Here is a 13849-nt window from a genome sequence, read left to right as displayed (position 1 = left end):
GCAGGCTGCCGACCTGACCTGGGTTCAATCCCCAGCACTGTATAGGGTGCCCTGATGCCTACCAAAGAGTGATCCCTGGGGCCAGAGCGATAGCATAGAGGGTAGGGCGTTTGTCTTGCACGCGGCCGACCCGGGTTCGATCCCTGGCATCCCATATGGTCCCCCAAGCACTGCCAGGAGTAATTCCTGAGTACAAAGCCAGGAATAACCCCTGAGCATTGCTGGGTGTGACCCAAAAAGCAAAAATAAAATAAAATAAAATAAAATAAAATAAAAAAATAAAAAACAAAGAGTGATCCCTGAGAGCATGGTCAGGACTAAGCCCTGAGCACTGCCAGCTGTGGCCCCAAAACAAACAGAAGAAGAATTCTGTTTTCTTTCTGAGATGGGAAAGCCTGGGCTACTTGCCCGCCGTTTCCACCTCAGGAAGAGCTTTGCTTCTGAGTCAGCTCCCTGTGGGGGTGAGGTGAGCTTCAGCTCACCTGCCTTCCACCTTGTGGGCAATGATTCCTGTCGTCCAGCTGCTCACCCATTCCTCCCTCCCTTTCCCAGAACCGAGATGGCAGTATTGACTTCCGCGAGTATGTGATCGGCCTGGCTGTCCTGTGCAACCCTGCCAACACAGAGGAGATCATCCAGGTGGCATTTAAGGTACTGTCAACCCCACTGAGAGCATTGCGGTCTGCCGGGCAAACGAGTGTTGACTCTAAACATATTATTTGAAAACCCCTAAATCTATTAAGTGTGTTTATAGATCCGCTGTGACACATCCACAGGGTAATGTGATTAAGGCGATTGCTGCTGAGGCTCAGGAAAACACAAGCATCCGTTTAAGCAAATAGAAAAAAAAAAGGAAAAAAAGAAAAAAAGATGTCTTGGAAAAGCAGCCTAGTTCCTGGAGCAGGAGATTCTACAAATTACCTTAAAACAGTGTTTCTTAGGGCTGGAGAGAGAGATATCACAGAGGGTAAGGCACTTGTCTCGTATGCAGTGGACCCAAGTTGAGTCCCTGGCACTACATAGAATGACCCCCCACCCCAGCTCTGCTAAGACTGAGGGTTGGAGTGATAGGGCACAGCAGGTAGGGCGGATGCCTACCTGGGTTCAACCCCCGGCATCCCATAGGGTCCCCTGAGCAGCTCCAGGAGTAATTCCTGAGTGCAGAGCCAGGAGTAACCCCTGAGCATCACCAAGAGTGACCCAAGAAGCAAAAAAAAAAGAGAAAAGAATGATCCCTGAGTGCAGAGCCAGGAGTAAGCCCTAAGCACCACCAAATGTGGCCCCAAAACAAAACAAAACAAAACAAAAAACGTGATTTATTTTCAGCCTCTCCATTTTGAGAGCCGCAAAGTGAGGTTTATATATGAACATCCCCCTCTAAGATGCATCTTAATTCACTGTGCCAACAGTTCTACTCTGCCCTTCATTTTTTCACTCTGCGTGGCAGAGGTGTTTCAAGTGGTATTTTTCTGAGGGAATGAATGTTGTGGGAGGTGCTGAAATGTGCTTCATTTTATCCATTCTTCTGCCTTGGACAGGGCTTCACCTAGTGGGTATATGGTGGTGGGGTGTTCCCATCATTAGTGGAGGAGTGTTTGGCGGAAGAAGCATTCATATGCATGGAACGAGGAGGTATCCATCACAGAACCTCAATCAATTGAAAGTAAAAGAAAAGTGGAGATAGTAATACTCAGGACATAGAAGACATTTCAAGATCAAAATGTTAAGATGTTTAGAAGTCTTAGCAATCGTTTGGTTATATTAGAATGCATTGAATTTACCCAGTACACTTGGGGTTTTGTCACTTAAAGTTCACTGTCATCCCGTTGCTCATCGACTTCCTCGAGCGGGCACCAGTAATGTCTCCATTGTGAGACTTGCTGTTACTGTCTTTGGCATATCAAATACGCCATGGGTAGGTTGTCAGGCTGTCCAAGAGGAGCAGAAGAATCGAACTCAGGTTGGCCGCGTGCAAGGCAAATGCCCTACCTGCTGTGCTATCGCTCCAGCCCATCAAAAGAACAAAGGAAGAATTAAATTTATTTATTTATTTTAATTTGATGCACCAAAATTTCTACTAATGAGCCAGTATAAATGTGGGGAAAAGGCCCATCGTTTACCTGCCTCCCCCCTCCAGACTTTGTGTATTTCTGGGTCCTTCTGCCACTTGCTGGTCTCTGTCTCCATCTGACTTAACAAGTGAGGACTTTTCCTGAACCCTGTTTCTGCTCTTACCCATCCTGGTTTTCTCTCACATTCCTGCCAGACCCCAGCATGTTTATTTCCTTCCATGATCCAGAAAGACTCTCTTCTTCCAAGAATATGTTCTCAATTTCCCAAAGACCACCGAGGACCTCCTGGGGGTGTCACCCCATCCCATCAGTGGCAGAGGAGTCCCCAAGTCCTCGTTTTGTTTCAGACTGGTTTCCGTGGAGTTAGCTGCTCAACCTAAAGAATCGAAAGACCTGATTCTCGGCCGATGGTCCTAAAGCAGGGGCCAGAAATTCCCTCCAAGTTGAAAACTTTTGGCTTTTGCAAACTTACTCATCACCAACCCTAAAATGACACACATCGCTCACTTATTCCGACCCAGATAGTTCTGTTTCTGTCTTGGGAATGCACGTGTAATGATAGGTTCAGCTGGACAAATGGTCGCTTTCGGTTTACCAATGAAAGGCCTGATCAAGAATTTGGTTCCCTCATCACGGTAATTATTGTTTTGAGAGAAGTTGTGAGATTTTTATCTAGCCTAGACTTTGGTTTGGGGGAGAAGCAGGGAAGAACCGAAACTATCATTAGCTCTTTCTTTCCAGTAAGGCCAGGGTCAGGCTCACAATAGGTACTTCCCAGACTTCGTCCTCAGGTGGGCTGTGCTGTTGAAAATGTTTGGAGGCGCAGGAGGATTTGGGATTCCGAGGATCCGTCACCTCCTTTTTTTTCTCAGGAGGCCGGGGGAGCATAGCGCTCTTTCTTTCCTGCCTTTGATCTCCTTTCATCGCCACAGTGACCTTTAGAGGTGGAAGCAGATTAGTCAGAGTCCTCCAGTTGGGTGCCAGGGGCAGGCAGTCTGTGGCTGAGGGTGAGCTGGCAGCTGTGCAGTGGGCTCCAGGGAAGACTGGGTCCTGGCAGCTCTAGACCCCCAGCTGCAGGCGTTGCCCACACTCTCCCCTCGGGCATCGCAGTTAGACTGAGCAAGCTTCAACTCTTCCTTCGTGCACATTCCAGACGGGCCAAATGGTCCCGGGTTATGTGCCGACCAGACAGGATGTTTCTATTTAAGAGTGCTCGGGACAGGGAGGAGGGGGGGTTCTGGGGGGGGTCTCAGGGGGTGGGGAGGGGGGTTCCTAGGCAACGGGGAGTGCTCCATTCCCCATTCTTGAAGATAACAGGGTGTGGGGGCTGGAGTGATAGCACAGCGGGTAGGGCGTTTGCCTTGCACATGGCCGACCTGGGTTCAATTCCGAGCATCCCATATGGTCCCCTGAGCACCACCAGGGGTAATTCCTAAGTGCAGAGCCAGGAGTAACCCCTGTGCATCGCCAGGTGTGACCCAAAAAGAAAAAAAAAAGATAACGGGGTGTTTTGCTTTCTCCCAGAGCCCAGAGCACAGAATTGACTGGAGATCCTGGCACTTGGCTGCGGCGAGTGTATTGAGAGTGATAGTCAGTGAGGAAAAAAAGATAGGAGGGTGTCTTCGAGGGGCACAATCTGGGGGAGCTGTGACAAAGGATGGAGGAAGTCAGGGCTCAGTGTGGATACCTGAAGGGAGCTTTAAAGAAGTGAGGCCCTTGGGTCCCTGGAGAGTTAGATTGCGGACTAGACAGAGAAGGGGCTCAGAGCTGCTTCTCAGTGGGAGATCTTACCAGAGTCCAGAGCCCAGGAGGAGGTGACCCAGCCCGGCACACACTGACTGATATTCAAGGCCCAACCAGAGGCCTGGGGTTGCCTCTGGTGAGAGCAACTTCCAGCTCCCTTCTTCTTTCCCACCTCTCTCCTCCCCTCCTTAGGGCCTGAGAGGTGGAAAATGGACTCGGAGTCGGGAGTCAGCTTGCTCCCAGCTGGGGGCGGCAAACCCATCAGTTTGCTGGTGTTTACCCTCCTCCTCCCATCCCAGCGGGCAGTGGAAATGTTAGTCCATGTTTGCTTATTGTTCCTTTCGTCAGGCCTTACTTAGCTCATGCTTTTGTTTTTTTTCTTCCCCCTCCACTTCTGATCAGTTTGAGCAGAGGTTCAAACTCTGAGAGCCAGAGCTCTAGATACTCTCTGCTGAGGTTTGCTGGCCAGCTCTGTCACTCACAAGTCATGTGACCTGGGAGGTGACCCAACTGCCTGGTGGCCCAGCTTTCTCCTCGTAAAGTGAGGTCTACATTTCTGATCAGTGTCGGTCCAGAAAAAGTGCTTGTAGGAATGGATATTCGTGCAAGAATTTTGGAAAATGCCACTGAGCTTTTTAAAGAAGCTAATGAGAAAGCTTCTATTAGATCCAGTAGTACTACTTTTGGGGTGTTTACCCAAAAAATATGAATGTGTTAGCCCCAAAAATTGTGCCCACGGCAGTCTTTATTGCAATGTGAAGCTAAGATTTGGCAGCAACTAAGGTGCCTGTTGATGGGTGACTGGATAAAGATGTGGTATATTTTATTGTATATTTCATCTATGCTGGCATGCTGCTATTCAACTACCAGAAAAGATGAAAATTTGCCATTCACAACAAGACATAAGGAACTTGAGGGAATTATGCAAAACAGAATAAGTCTAGTGGGAGAAGACTTGGATGACTTCATCTATGTGTGTACAAAAAAAATGCAAAATGAATGAACAAGAGAAAAATTTAGAAAGAGTAAATGATATTGATAATATAACTGTTATCTGAAGAGAAAGAGGATGGGGTGGGAGAGGTGATTTTTTTTATGAAAAAACATAATAGGTAAGTGCTTATGTCATTTAAAAAAGTGTAATAGTTAGGAAAAGATTTTGGATTCAGAGACTTATCCACTATCCTGTTTCACTGCTGCCTTTCTGTCCGTCTCATACTGCTACTGCCTTTGTCCATCATTCCTCTTTTTTCCCAGGAATTGTATCCAGGTAGAAATTATGGACAAAGCAAAGGCAATAAAGGTAGTAAGCACAAATGGAGGCTGCCCCTAGGAAGGAAGGAATTGAATGTGTTTACAGGTAGAAGGGAACAGGCAGGAGTGTGAGACAGACACACTCTATCATACATAACACCACCAGCAGGGCCAGTGTGCAGTGTTCAGGCTCAAGGCTGTGGTGTTGCTCAGGCTCTGCTGTGCTGGAGACCACCAGGGCTGCCCTGGCAGTGCTGGGGCTGGGTGGACCTCAGGACCACACCCAGTGCTGCTGAAGAGGCTGTGTGTTGCCAGTAATGGAGCCCAGGGCAGGTGCATGTACCCTAACCCCTGTGCTGTCTCATGGCCTGTCCTTCCCATCATTTCTCCCGAGCCCGGTCTTGTCTCTTCCCTCCTCCTCCCCAGCCACTCTGTGATTCCCCTTCATCTGACTCCCACTTCCTGAAACTTGGTTTGCAGATGTTGCCAGCATCTCCCAGCTACCAGAGCCAGCGAGACTCTGCTTCTTGCTTGGCCTTTCGATGGCATTTCACCGTTGGCTGGTCCCACTGTGTTTTCTGAAAGCCCTTCGCTGACTTCCAAGATGCATGCACATCTCTGTTCCCCATCTCAGAGACCACTTTTCTGAAACTCTCTGGCCAGTTCCTCCTTCTTCCACACATCCCCCTCTTGCTGTTCCCAGGGATTTGCCTGCCTTTTTTTGCACATCCTCTACAGATGAGTGCCCACACACCCATAGTTCCAGTTCTTATCTGGGTTCATAGTTTAAACTGCATCACCCTCCTGATCTGAGGAGGCAATGCTCAGGAGTTGCTTCCTTCTTTCTGGTACCACTCTCTCAAAATTGGGCTACCTGACTCCAACTTTTTATCTCCTGAGCTCCATTCCTGGGAATGTAACCCACTTTTCACCCAGTGGCCCAAACTAGAAACGCTCCACCATCTTTGACTCCTTCCCTCCCCATCCTTTATCTATAACTAATGGGCAGACCTGGTCTTTGCTTCCATATTAATCCTGTTCCTTCTTCTTTTTTTTTTTTTTTGGCTTTTTGGGTCACACCCAGCAATGCTCAGGGGTTACTCCCGGCTCTGCACTCAGGAATCACTCCTGGCGGTGCTCAGAGGACCATATGGGATGCTGGGAATTGAACCCGGGTTGGCCGCATGCAAGGCAAACGTCCTACCTGCTGTGCTATCACTCCAGCCCCAATCCTGTCCCTTCTTAGCTTTCCACTTCTCCACCTGATTCTTTCTGGGTTTTCCAGCCTCTCTCGATCTTGTCCACCTTCTGCCTCCACACTCTGCCTCAAAACATTCACTCACCTACACTCTCACTACTTGACCTGGACTCTCACTACTTGTCCTGTGATTAGAGTCTCACAGGGGTGGGTGAGGCATTATATCTCCATCGTGGTTTCATTCCTGCTTCCATCTTATTTCCCCTATGCCCAGACAATCATGGGCCGGACCTTGTCTTATTCCAGGAATATCTGTTCTCTTTCCAGCACTCCATGATATGTAATGCGAGGGCAGCAAAGACCCTCCCTTCTTCATGAACAGATCCCTGGCTTCTGGTGAATATGTATTTGCATTTTTAAAGTTTGCTTTCTGGGGCTGGAGCACTAGTACAGCAGATAGAGTGCTTGCCCTACACGCAGCCAACCCAGGTTCAATCCCTGGCACACCAGGTAGTCCCTGGAACCTGTCAGGAGTGATCACAGAGCTCTCTGTGCTATCAGAGCACAGAGCCAGGAGTAAGTCCTGAGCACTGTTGGGTATGCTCCCCACCCCTATATATATATATATGTATATATATATATATATAATTAATTTTCCAAGACTATGACGTTTCAGTATCGCCCTAATGGAGCTAGTTTGAATGCTTTTTCTTTTTTCCTTCAGCTCTTCGATATGGATGAAGATGGCTTAATATCAGAAGAGGAATTCTCCACCATCCTACAGGCTTCCCTCGGAGTTCCTGACCTGGATGTTTCTGGGCTCTTCAAGGAAATAGCTCAGGGAGATTCCACGGTGTCCTACGGTGAGTAGCAAGTTGGCTCCTGGTTCTGTTCTTAAGGACCACATCCAGACTGAATGGGCCTTCATAGGAGGGTGCTGTTTCCCTGCACTGCTCATATTAATAGTAAAAACAATAGTAATAGAGATAATGACAGAAATAATAGTAATGTTAGTGGTTTTAGCCACAGCCAATTAATAAGGACGTACTTTATGCCGAGCACTCTTCAAAACATATATAAAACTCTCTCTCTCTTTCTCTCTCTCTCTCTGTGTATATATAAACTCAGTCATTACAATCAGCTTACTTAGTCTTCCTCATTCTTATTTAACTGAGATGCAAAGAATTCAACTCGCGCAGGTTCATCCAGCTAGAGGGTGTGTCAGAGCCAGGAATCCAAAGCCAAGACAGTCTGACTTTGCTGCCAGTGCCGCTGACCTCCACACCTTGGTCAGTGGCTCACTTCTCTCTCTAATCTGCTGCCCCTGCCCTCTTTCCTCTCCATTGGCCATGGGGCCACGCAAGCAAGCGAGTTAACAAGACTGAGTTGCAGCCACGGGGGAGGGCCATGGCCTGAGACAGCTGTAGTGAGGATGGAAGCAAGACCATGATGGTCTTGCCTCTTCGGGGACCTTCACAGTCCCAGGTCCTGTGGAGGTCGGGGCCAGGGTGGAAGATGACCTTGTGGTCAAGTAGTGAGTCCCATTCACCCACGACCAACCTTCCTCCCAGTAGCTGGGATCCGTGCCGTTCCCACTGGGCCTCATGTCTATCCCCTGCTGTCCCCCATCGTGGTCCTTGAGCCCCATGTCAGCCGGAAGTCCTCCATGGCAGTTTCCTGGGCTGAGTTTGGGTATGGCCACCCGTGCCCGTTCAGCCCTTCTTCCCTGGTATTTTGCTTTCCCCTGGAGGGGAATTTGTCTTCAGCAATCTTTCCTGAGGGTCTTCGAAGAGTTTCAGCTTGCTAGTGTTCATGGAGCCAGGGGATGAGATTACAGTTTCTCTTACTCTCTGATTTTAGTTACTGGTATTTTTGTTGCCCTTTCTTTGGTTTTAGATAATTAAGTGCCTCAGGCACTTACTCCATTGAGTTAATCTTCTTTTAAATAGAGAGGAATAAATATGGAAAGTACACACTTATGAGTCATAAACTCCATGAATACCGCATCCTCTGACAATTTCCCTTTCATAAATAAGACTCTTTATTGTGCTGGAAGACAAGTTGGAATAATTGTTTTAATGGAAACCTACACTATCATTGATGACAGGGTCCTCATAATTTTTTTTCTAGTCATTTTATTTGGAGCCACATTCAGCATTGCTCAACCTTAGTCGGTGTTCAGGATCACTCCTGGCAGTGCTCAGGGGACCGTGTGGTACCAGGAATTGAATTGGGACTGGCTGTGTATAAGGCAGGTGCCTTACCCCCTCTACCTCTCTGTCATTTAAATAATTTATTTGTTTATTTTTGGCCATATTCAGCATTGCTCAGTATTTAAACGTGGCTCTCTGCCCGGGGGTCATTCCTGACTGTTGTGGACCAAACTGGGGTCAGCAACGTTCATGGCAAGTCCCTTACTCCATACTATCTCTCTGGCCCCATTTTGGTCTTCCTTTTTTTGAGGGGGTTAGGGGTGGGCCACACCTGGCTCTGTGCTCAGGGGGACTCCATGAACTGCTAGAATTGAAGCTGTTGTTGTACCCATCCAATGCACTATCTCTTCAGCCCCTCTCTGGCCCTATTTTTTTATAATATTTTAGGGCAATTACCATTGTGGTTTAAAAAGATTTTTTAATATTGAGATGGCATGACTACATTGTGTTGTATTTCTGCTCTTGGCATACAGTTACTGCACCTTTCCCACCAGGAGTGTTTTCGGAATTTAGTCTTTTTCTTTTGAGAGTTCCCAGAATCATCTTCCTTTCCCCACTTAAGCAAATCCTCTTTACACACAGACACACACACACACACACACACACACACACACACATTTAAAGCATTTAAGTAAAATTTCATAAAAGAATAAGTATTAAGCTGGAGCAATAGCACAGCGGGCAGGGCGTTTGCCTTGCACGCGGCCAACCTGGGTTCGATTCTCAGCATCTCGTATGGTCCCCCAAGCACCGCTAGGTGTAATTCCTGAGTGCATGAGCCAGGAGTAACCCCTGTGCATCACCGGGTGTGACCCAAAAAGCAAAAAATAATAATAAATTAATTAATTAAAAAAGAAAAAAGAAAAGAAGTGGATAGAAATAGGACATTGGATTGGAGAGTCAAGTAGCAAGCAGAGTTAGCACTGCTCCCTTTGCTATATATGTGTGCGCCATTCCAAACCGGAGAAGCTAGAGAACATCCACAATTGAGGGGAGCATTCTATTTCCAAAGGTCCAGGTTCCTGAGGTTGAGATTCAAATACGGATGGTTAACATGTCGTGATCCCATTCCCTCTGCCTCTTCCTCAGTTCCTAAATCTAGGACACTGGAGTAGTCCAAGTCTGTCTGCCACATAGAGCCCCATGAGATGCTGACTCTGTGGTGGGTAACACTGGCCTTGGCCACCAGCAAGCAGCATCGCAGTTTTATTGGAGGTGGGGAGTAGGGAGCAGAACATGGAGGGTAGGGTTTGACCACCCCGAGCAGTACTCAGGGCTTAAGTCTAGCTCTGTGCTCAGAGTTCATTCCTGGTGGTACTTGAGCAACTATATGACATGGATCAAACCAGTGTTAGCTGCATGCTAAGCAAGTACCTGTATTATCTCGGTCCAGGTTTGGCTTTTTAAGGCTTTACGTTTCTAGATTATACTGTACTTCAAAAGCCAGTTATAGAAGGCCCTGGGTAATTGAAATTATTTATTTATTTATTTTTGCTTTTTTTTTTGGGGGGGGGGAGGGTCACACCTGGTGATGCACAGGGGTTACTCCTGGCTCATGCACTCAGGAATTACTCCTGGTGGTGCTTGGGGGCCCATATGGAATGCTGGGGATCTAACCCGGGTCGGCCGCATGCAAGGTAAATACCCTACCCGCTGTGCTATCACTCCAGCCCCAGTACTTGAAATGTTTAAATCATTTTTATTACAAAAAATATTCAGAACACCAAAAAATACAGAGCGTGGTGAAGTTTTATAAATGGGACGTATGTAGCAACTACTTTGGTCAATAAATGGATCCTTAGGAGCCAGAGAGAGAGTTCAGGAGGTGAGACGCTTGCCTTGCACACGGCCGAGCCAGGTTCAGTCCCCAGCACCACATATGATTCCCCAGATCCCACCAGGAATGATCCCAGAGTCCAGAACCAGGAGTAAGTCCTGAGCACAACCATGTGTGTGCCTTTCCATGCACTCCCCCCCCAAAAAAAAAAATGAAACAAAACAAATAAATGGAACTTTAGGCTGGGGAGGTGCTCAGGGGTCAGCTTTGTGGGTTTGAGGACCCAAGTTCTGTCCCCGGCCCTAGTGGCCTGGCACTGCTAGGCCTGAGCAGCCAGCCCCAACATTGAACTGCCAGCCTGATTGACCAAGTATTCCCAGGAGTGGCCCCACACACCCTGAGAACCCTGAGTGCAGAGCCAGGAGTAAGTCCTCAGCACTGCCAGCTGTGTCCTTCCCCATCCCATCCAAAAAAAATTTTTTTTGAACTTGATAGAATGGCCTCATACATATGTATATATGTATGAGTACATATGAAAGAATATGCATATATACTTTCATGTCTGTCATTTTCATTCAATATTATGCTCTCAGATTCTATCTGCATTGTTATCACAAGGCTGATAACAAGGCAGATAAATTATGTAAATAAAAATTATATTTTTATGACCATAGGGCATAATATTCCACAAACAAGGCACCCTTGGCACACTCATGGCATCTGAGTGTTTCCCTTTCCTTTCATGAGCAATATTGCTCTGAGCACTCCCCTGCATGTTTTCAGACACAGTTTCGCCCATTTCCCTAGGATGTAGCCCTTGGAATAGAGTGACTGGGTCTTGGAGTGTGTGTACCTCCAGATTGACGGGAACATGGAAACGCACTCTCTTCCAAAGTGTGGCAGTACTTTATGGGAATTGAGTGACCAAATTCTGCAGAAATTTTATGGCCATCGATGTCACGCCAAAAAAAGGCTCTCTTCAATTTACTGATTTTTTTTTTCTCATCTTCTAGAGGAATTTAAAAGTTTCGCCCTAAAGCATCCAGAATATGCCAAGATATTTACTACATACTTAGACCTCCAGACGTGCCATGTGTTTTCATTACCAAAAGAAGTTCAGGCAACTCCCTCCTTTGCAAGTAATAAAGTCAGTCCTGAAAATCATGACGAGAGCACCTCAGACAAAAAAGATGACTGAAAGCAAATACGCCCATGAAGGAAAATGGGCAAGTCGCCTTCACTTAACTTGAGAAAGACTTCATTGATAGTATTTCAGATGTGATTGTTGCTGAAATGATGCTGAAAAAAGAAAAGCTTGTGTTTCCTTATTAAAATGCTTCCATTCACATGTGTATATCAAGTAATATTTCTTTTCTGTTCTATGGTAATGTGCTGATTGGTTTACTGGTACTAAACATGAATTTTCCAGTTTAATTTGCATAGCAAATGAATGAAGGTATGACTTACTTCACACTGCAAGGAGTATATTTTGTAGTCTACTTTCCTCTAAGGAAATACATTAATATTAATCTCTAATCCCTTAAGGAAAGCCTACCCTTTTATCCTGATCTGGAGATACAGAACTTTGTCTTAAAGATAACTGCTATGACCAAAGGCTAAGTAGGAATTGCCTTATTGAAAACAATTCAATATTGATTGCTTAATAAGAAGATGAATTGTTTGTCACAAGTTTGGTTTAATTTGAGCCGGGGAGCAGTTGTAGCAGAGTGTAGCATTAGTTGTCTACTAATGAATCCGATTTTCTCTATTCATATAATATTTTATAATTAATATACTTCTGTCATTCAAGTAGGGGTTTCATTAAGTATACTTCCAAGCTCCAGAGCTTGTCTTGCATCTACAAGGAAAATGCAGAGATATCAAAGTTATAACCAAAAGCCAGGGAATCCCAAATACACTTTGTAAATTGGAGTTAAACATATTTAACCCCCAGGTAGGAGTCTGAGAGTGAAATGTTTCCTTTAGGCTAACCGATAAGTTTCTTCAGTGCCATCTTATTGGCTGTCATGTTTATTGTTCATCGTTTATGTATGAAATGCTGAAAGAACAAGCAGGTAATATGATATACAGAAATAATTGGTTGATAGTTGTCTGACAACAGAAATAGTCTGACAACAGAAACTGTGTCTGAATTTAGCCTTTAAATTCAAACTCTTTATCTTAGGTGTATTTCTGAATACATCGGTAATTCACCTCCAGACAAGTTTTATAAAACCATTTTGAAGTTAAGAAGGCTGGAGTTGGGGGCTGGAGCGATAGCACAGCGGGTAGGGCGTTTGCCTTGCATGCGGCCGACCCGGGTTCAAATCCCAGCATCCCATATGGTCCCCTGAGCACGGCCAGGGGTAATTCCTGAGTGCAGAGCCAGGAATAACCCCTGTGCATCGCCAGGTGTGACCCAAAAAAAGCAAAAAAAAAAAAAAGAAGGCTGGAGTTGAGAGATGCTGGAGTTTATACTTGATCAAGTCACGATTACAAACTCATTTTACGTAGTGAGCAATAGCATTGTAATTTTATAACAAATATGTCTTTGTATAGTTGCTTACTTATTAAGCATTTCATCCTTAAGTGTTTCTAATTGTTTTGCTTCATTTTTTAAGGCCATTTAGACAAAGCATTGAAGGAACTAAATGCAATTACTTTTGTAATTGGGAAAGTACGTGTTTTAAATAATCTCTGTCATATGCAGTTGAATGTATGTCATACTCTGGTACCAGGATTTTTTAAAATCATCTTGAAGTTACATTTTAATCATGGTCATCATGAAAAAAGTAGCATTGTAAATTTAAAACTTCTGTGAGACTCTTGAAAGTGATTTCATTGTTTTCCTGGTTTTAAAGATTTTATGTTTTTCAATTCCATGTCCACCAGTGTAATATTTTCTATCTTATTATGTTCCTGAGTAAACATCTGGCTCTATGAAGTTCCTATCAATTAAAAAATTCTGGCTTTGCCATTTTGTGAAAAATGTAATATGCCTTTTTAATATGTTGGTTTGAATATAAGTTTGCATATTTGGGGATGTGATTAATCATTCTTATTTGTATTTAAGCCTCATGAAATGTCAGACATGATTTTACTCTAATGAAAAACTTAAATTTTAGCCAAAGTGGCAATAGTTAATATTTGTAAAGAAGTTGCCTTGATGGAAGGGGGACATGCCTTGAGCATCAGTGTGCCCACAGGTGGAGTCTCTACTTTCCTGTGACCTTAACAGAGATTCCCTTTAGAGTCCTTCTCATTTTTAGGAATTAAAGTAAGGAATTAAATTTCATTAAATCAGTTCAGCTCACTGAAGTTTTTAAACAATAGTTTTTAAAACATAGTTTCCCCTTTAGGATGAGAAATCCCAAATCCAAAGACCGAAGTGCCATAACAATTCCCATCACTACAGTTCTATTGAAGGATAATGATATAGTAAATGCTTATAGGTCAAGCAGTTGCATAATGTGTATGTAAATCTCCCTTCCACTATTGTTGTGAAGACAGATAGTTGGGAGTGAGTAGTGCCTAGAATGGGTATTGAGAAAGGACCGCCTCCCTTTTCAAAGGTCACTGTCACTGTCATCCT

The 13849-nt window shown here is 45.1% G+C and overlaps 1 protein-coding gene across 1 annotated transcript in view; it reads left to right on the top strand.

The window, feature by feature from the left end:
- Nucleotides 1-13237, top strand: part of LPCAT2 (lysophosphatidylcholine acyltransferase 2) — a 77363-nt gene extending 64126 nt beyond the window's left edge. Inside the window, exons 12-14 of the mRNA XM_004600665.2 lie at nucleotides 553-651; nucleotides 6992-7130; nucleotides 11271-13237. Of these exons, the coding sequence (XP_004600722.2) occupies nucleotides 553-651; nucleotides 6992-7130; nucleotides 11271-11455 (423 nt within the window). The 3' untranslated portion in view covers nucleotides 11456-13237. The remainder of the gene's footprint in view (nucleotides 1-552; nucleotides 652-6991; nucleotides 7131-11270) is intronic.
- The last annotated feature ends 612 nt before the right edge of the window (nucleotides 13238-13849 follow it).

Source organism: Sorex araneus, chromosome 8 (genome assembly GCF_027595985.1).
Source record: "Sorex araneus isolate mSorAra2 chromosome 8, mSorAra2.pri, whole genome shotgun sequence".
Taxonomy (NCBI): Eukaryota; Metazoa; Chordata; class Mammalia; order Eulipotyphla; family Soricidae; genus Sorex; species Sorex araneus.
This window is presented reverse-complemented; position numbering and strand designations above follow the sequence as displayed.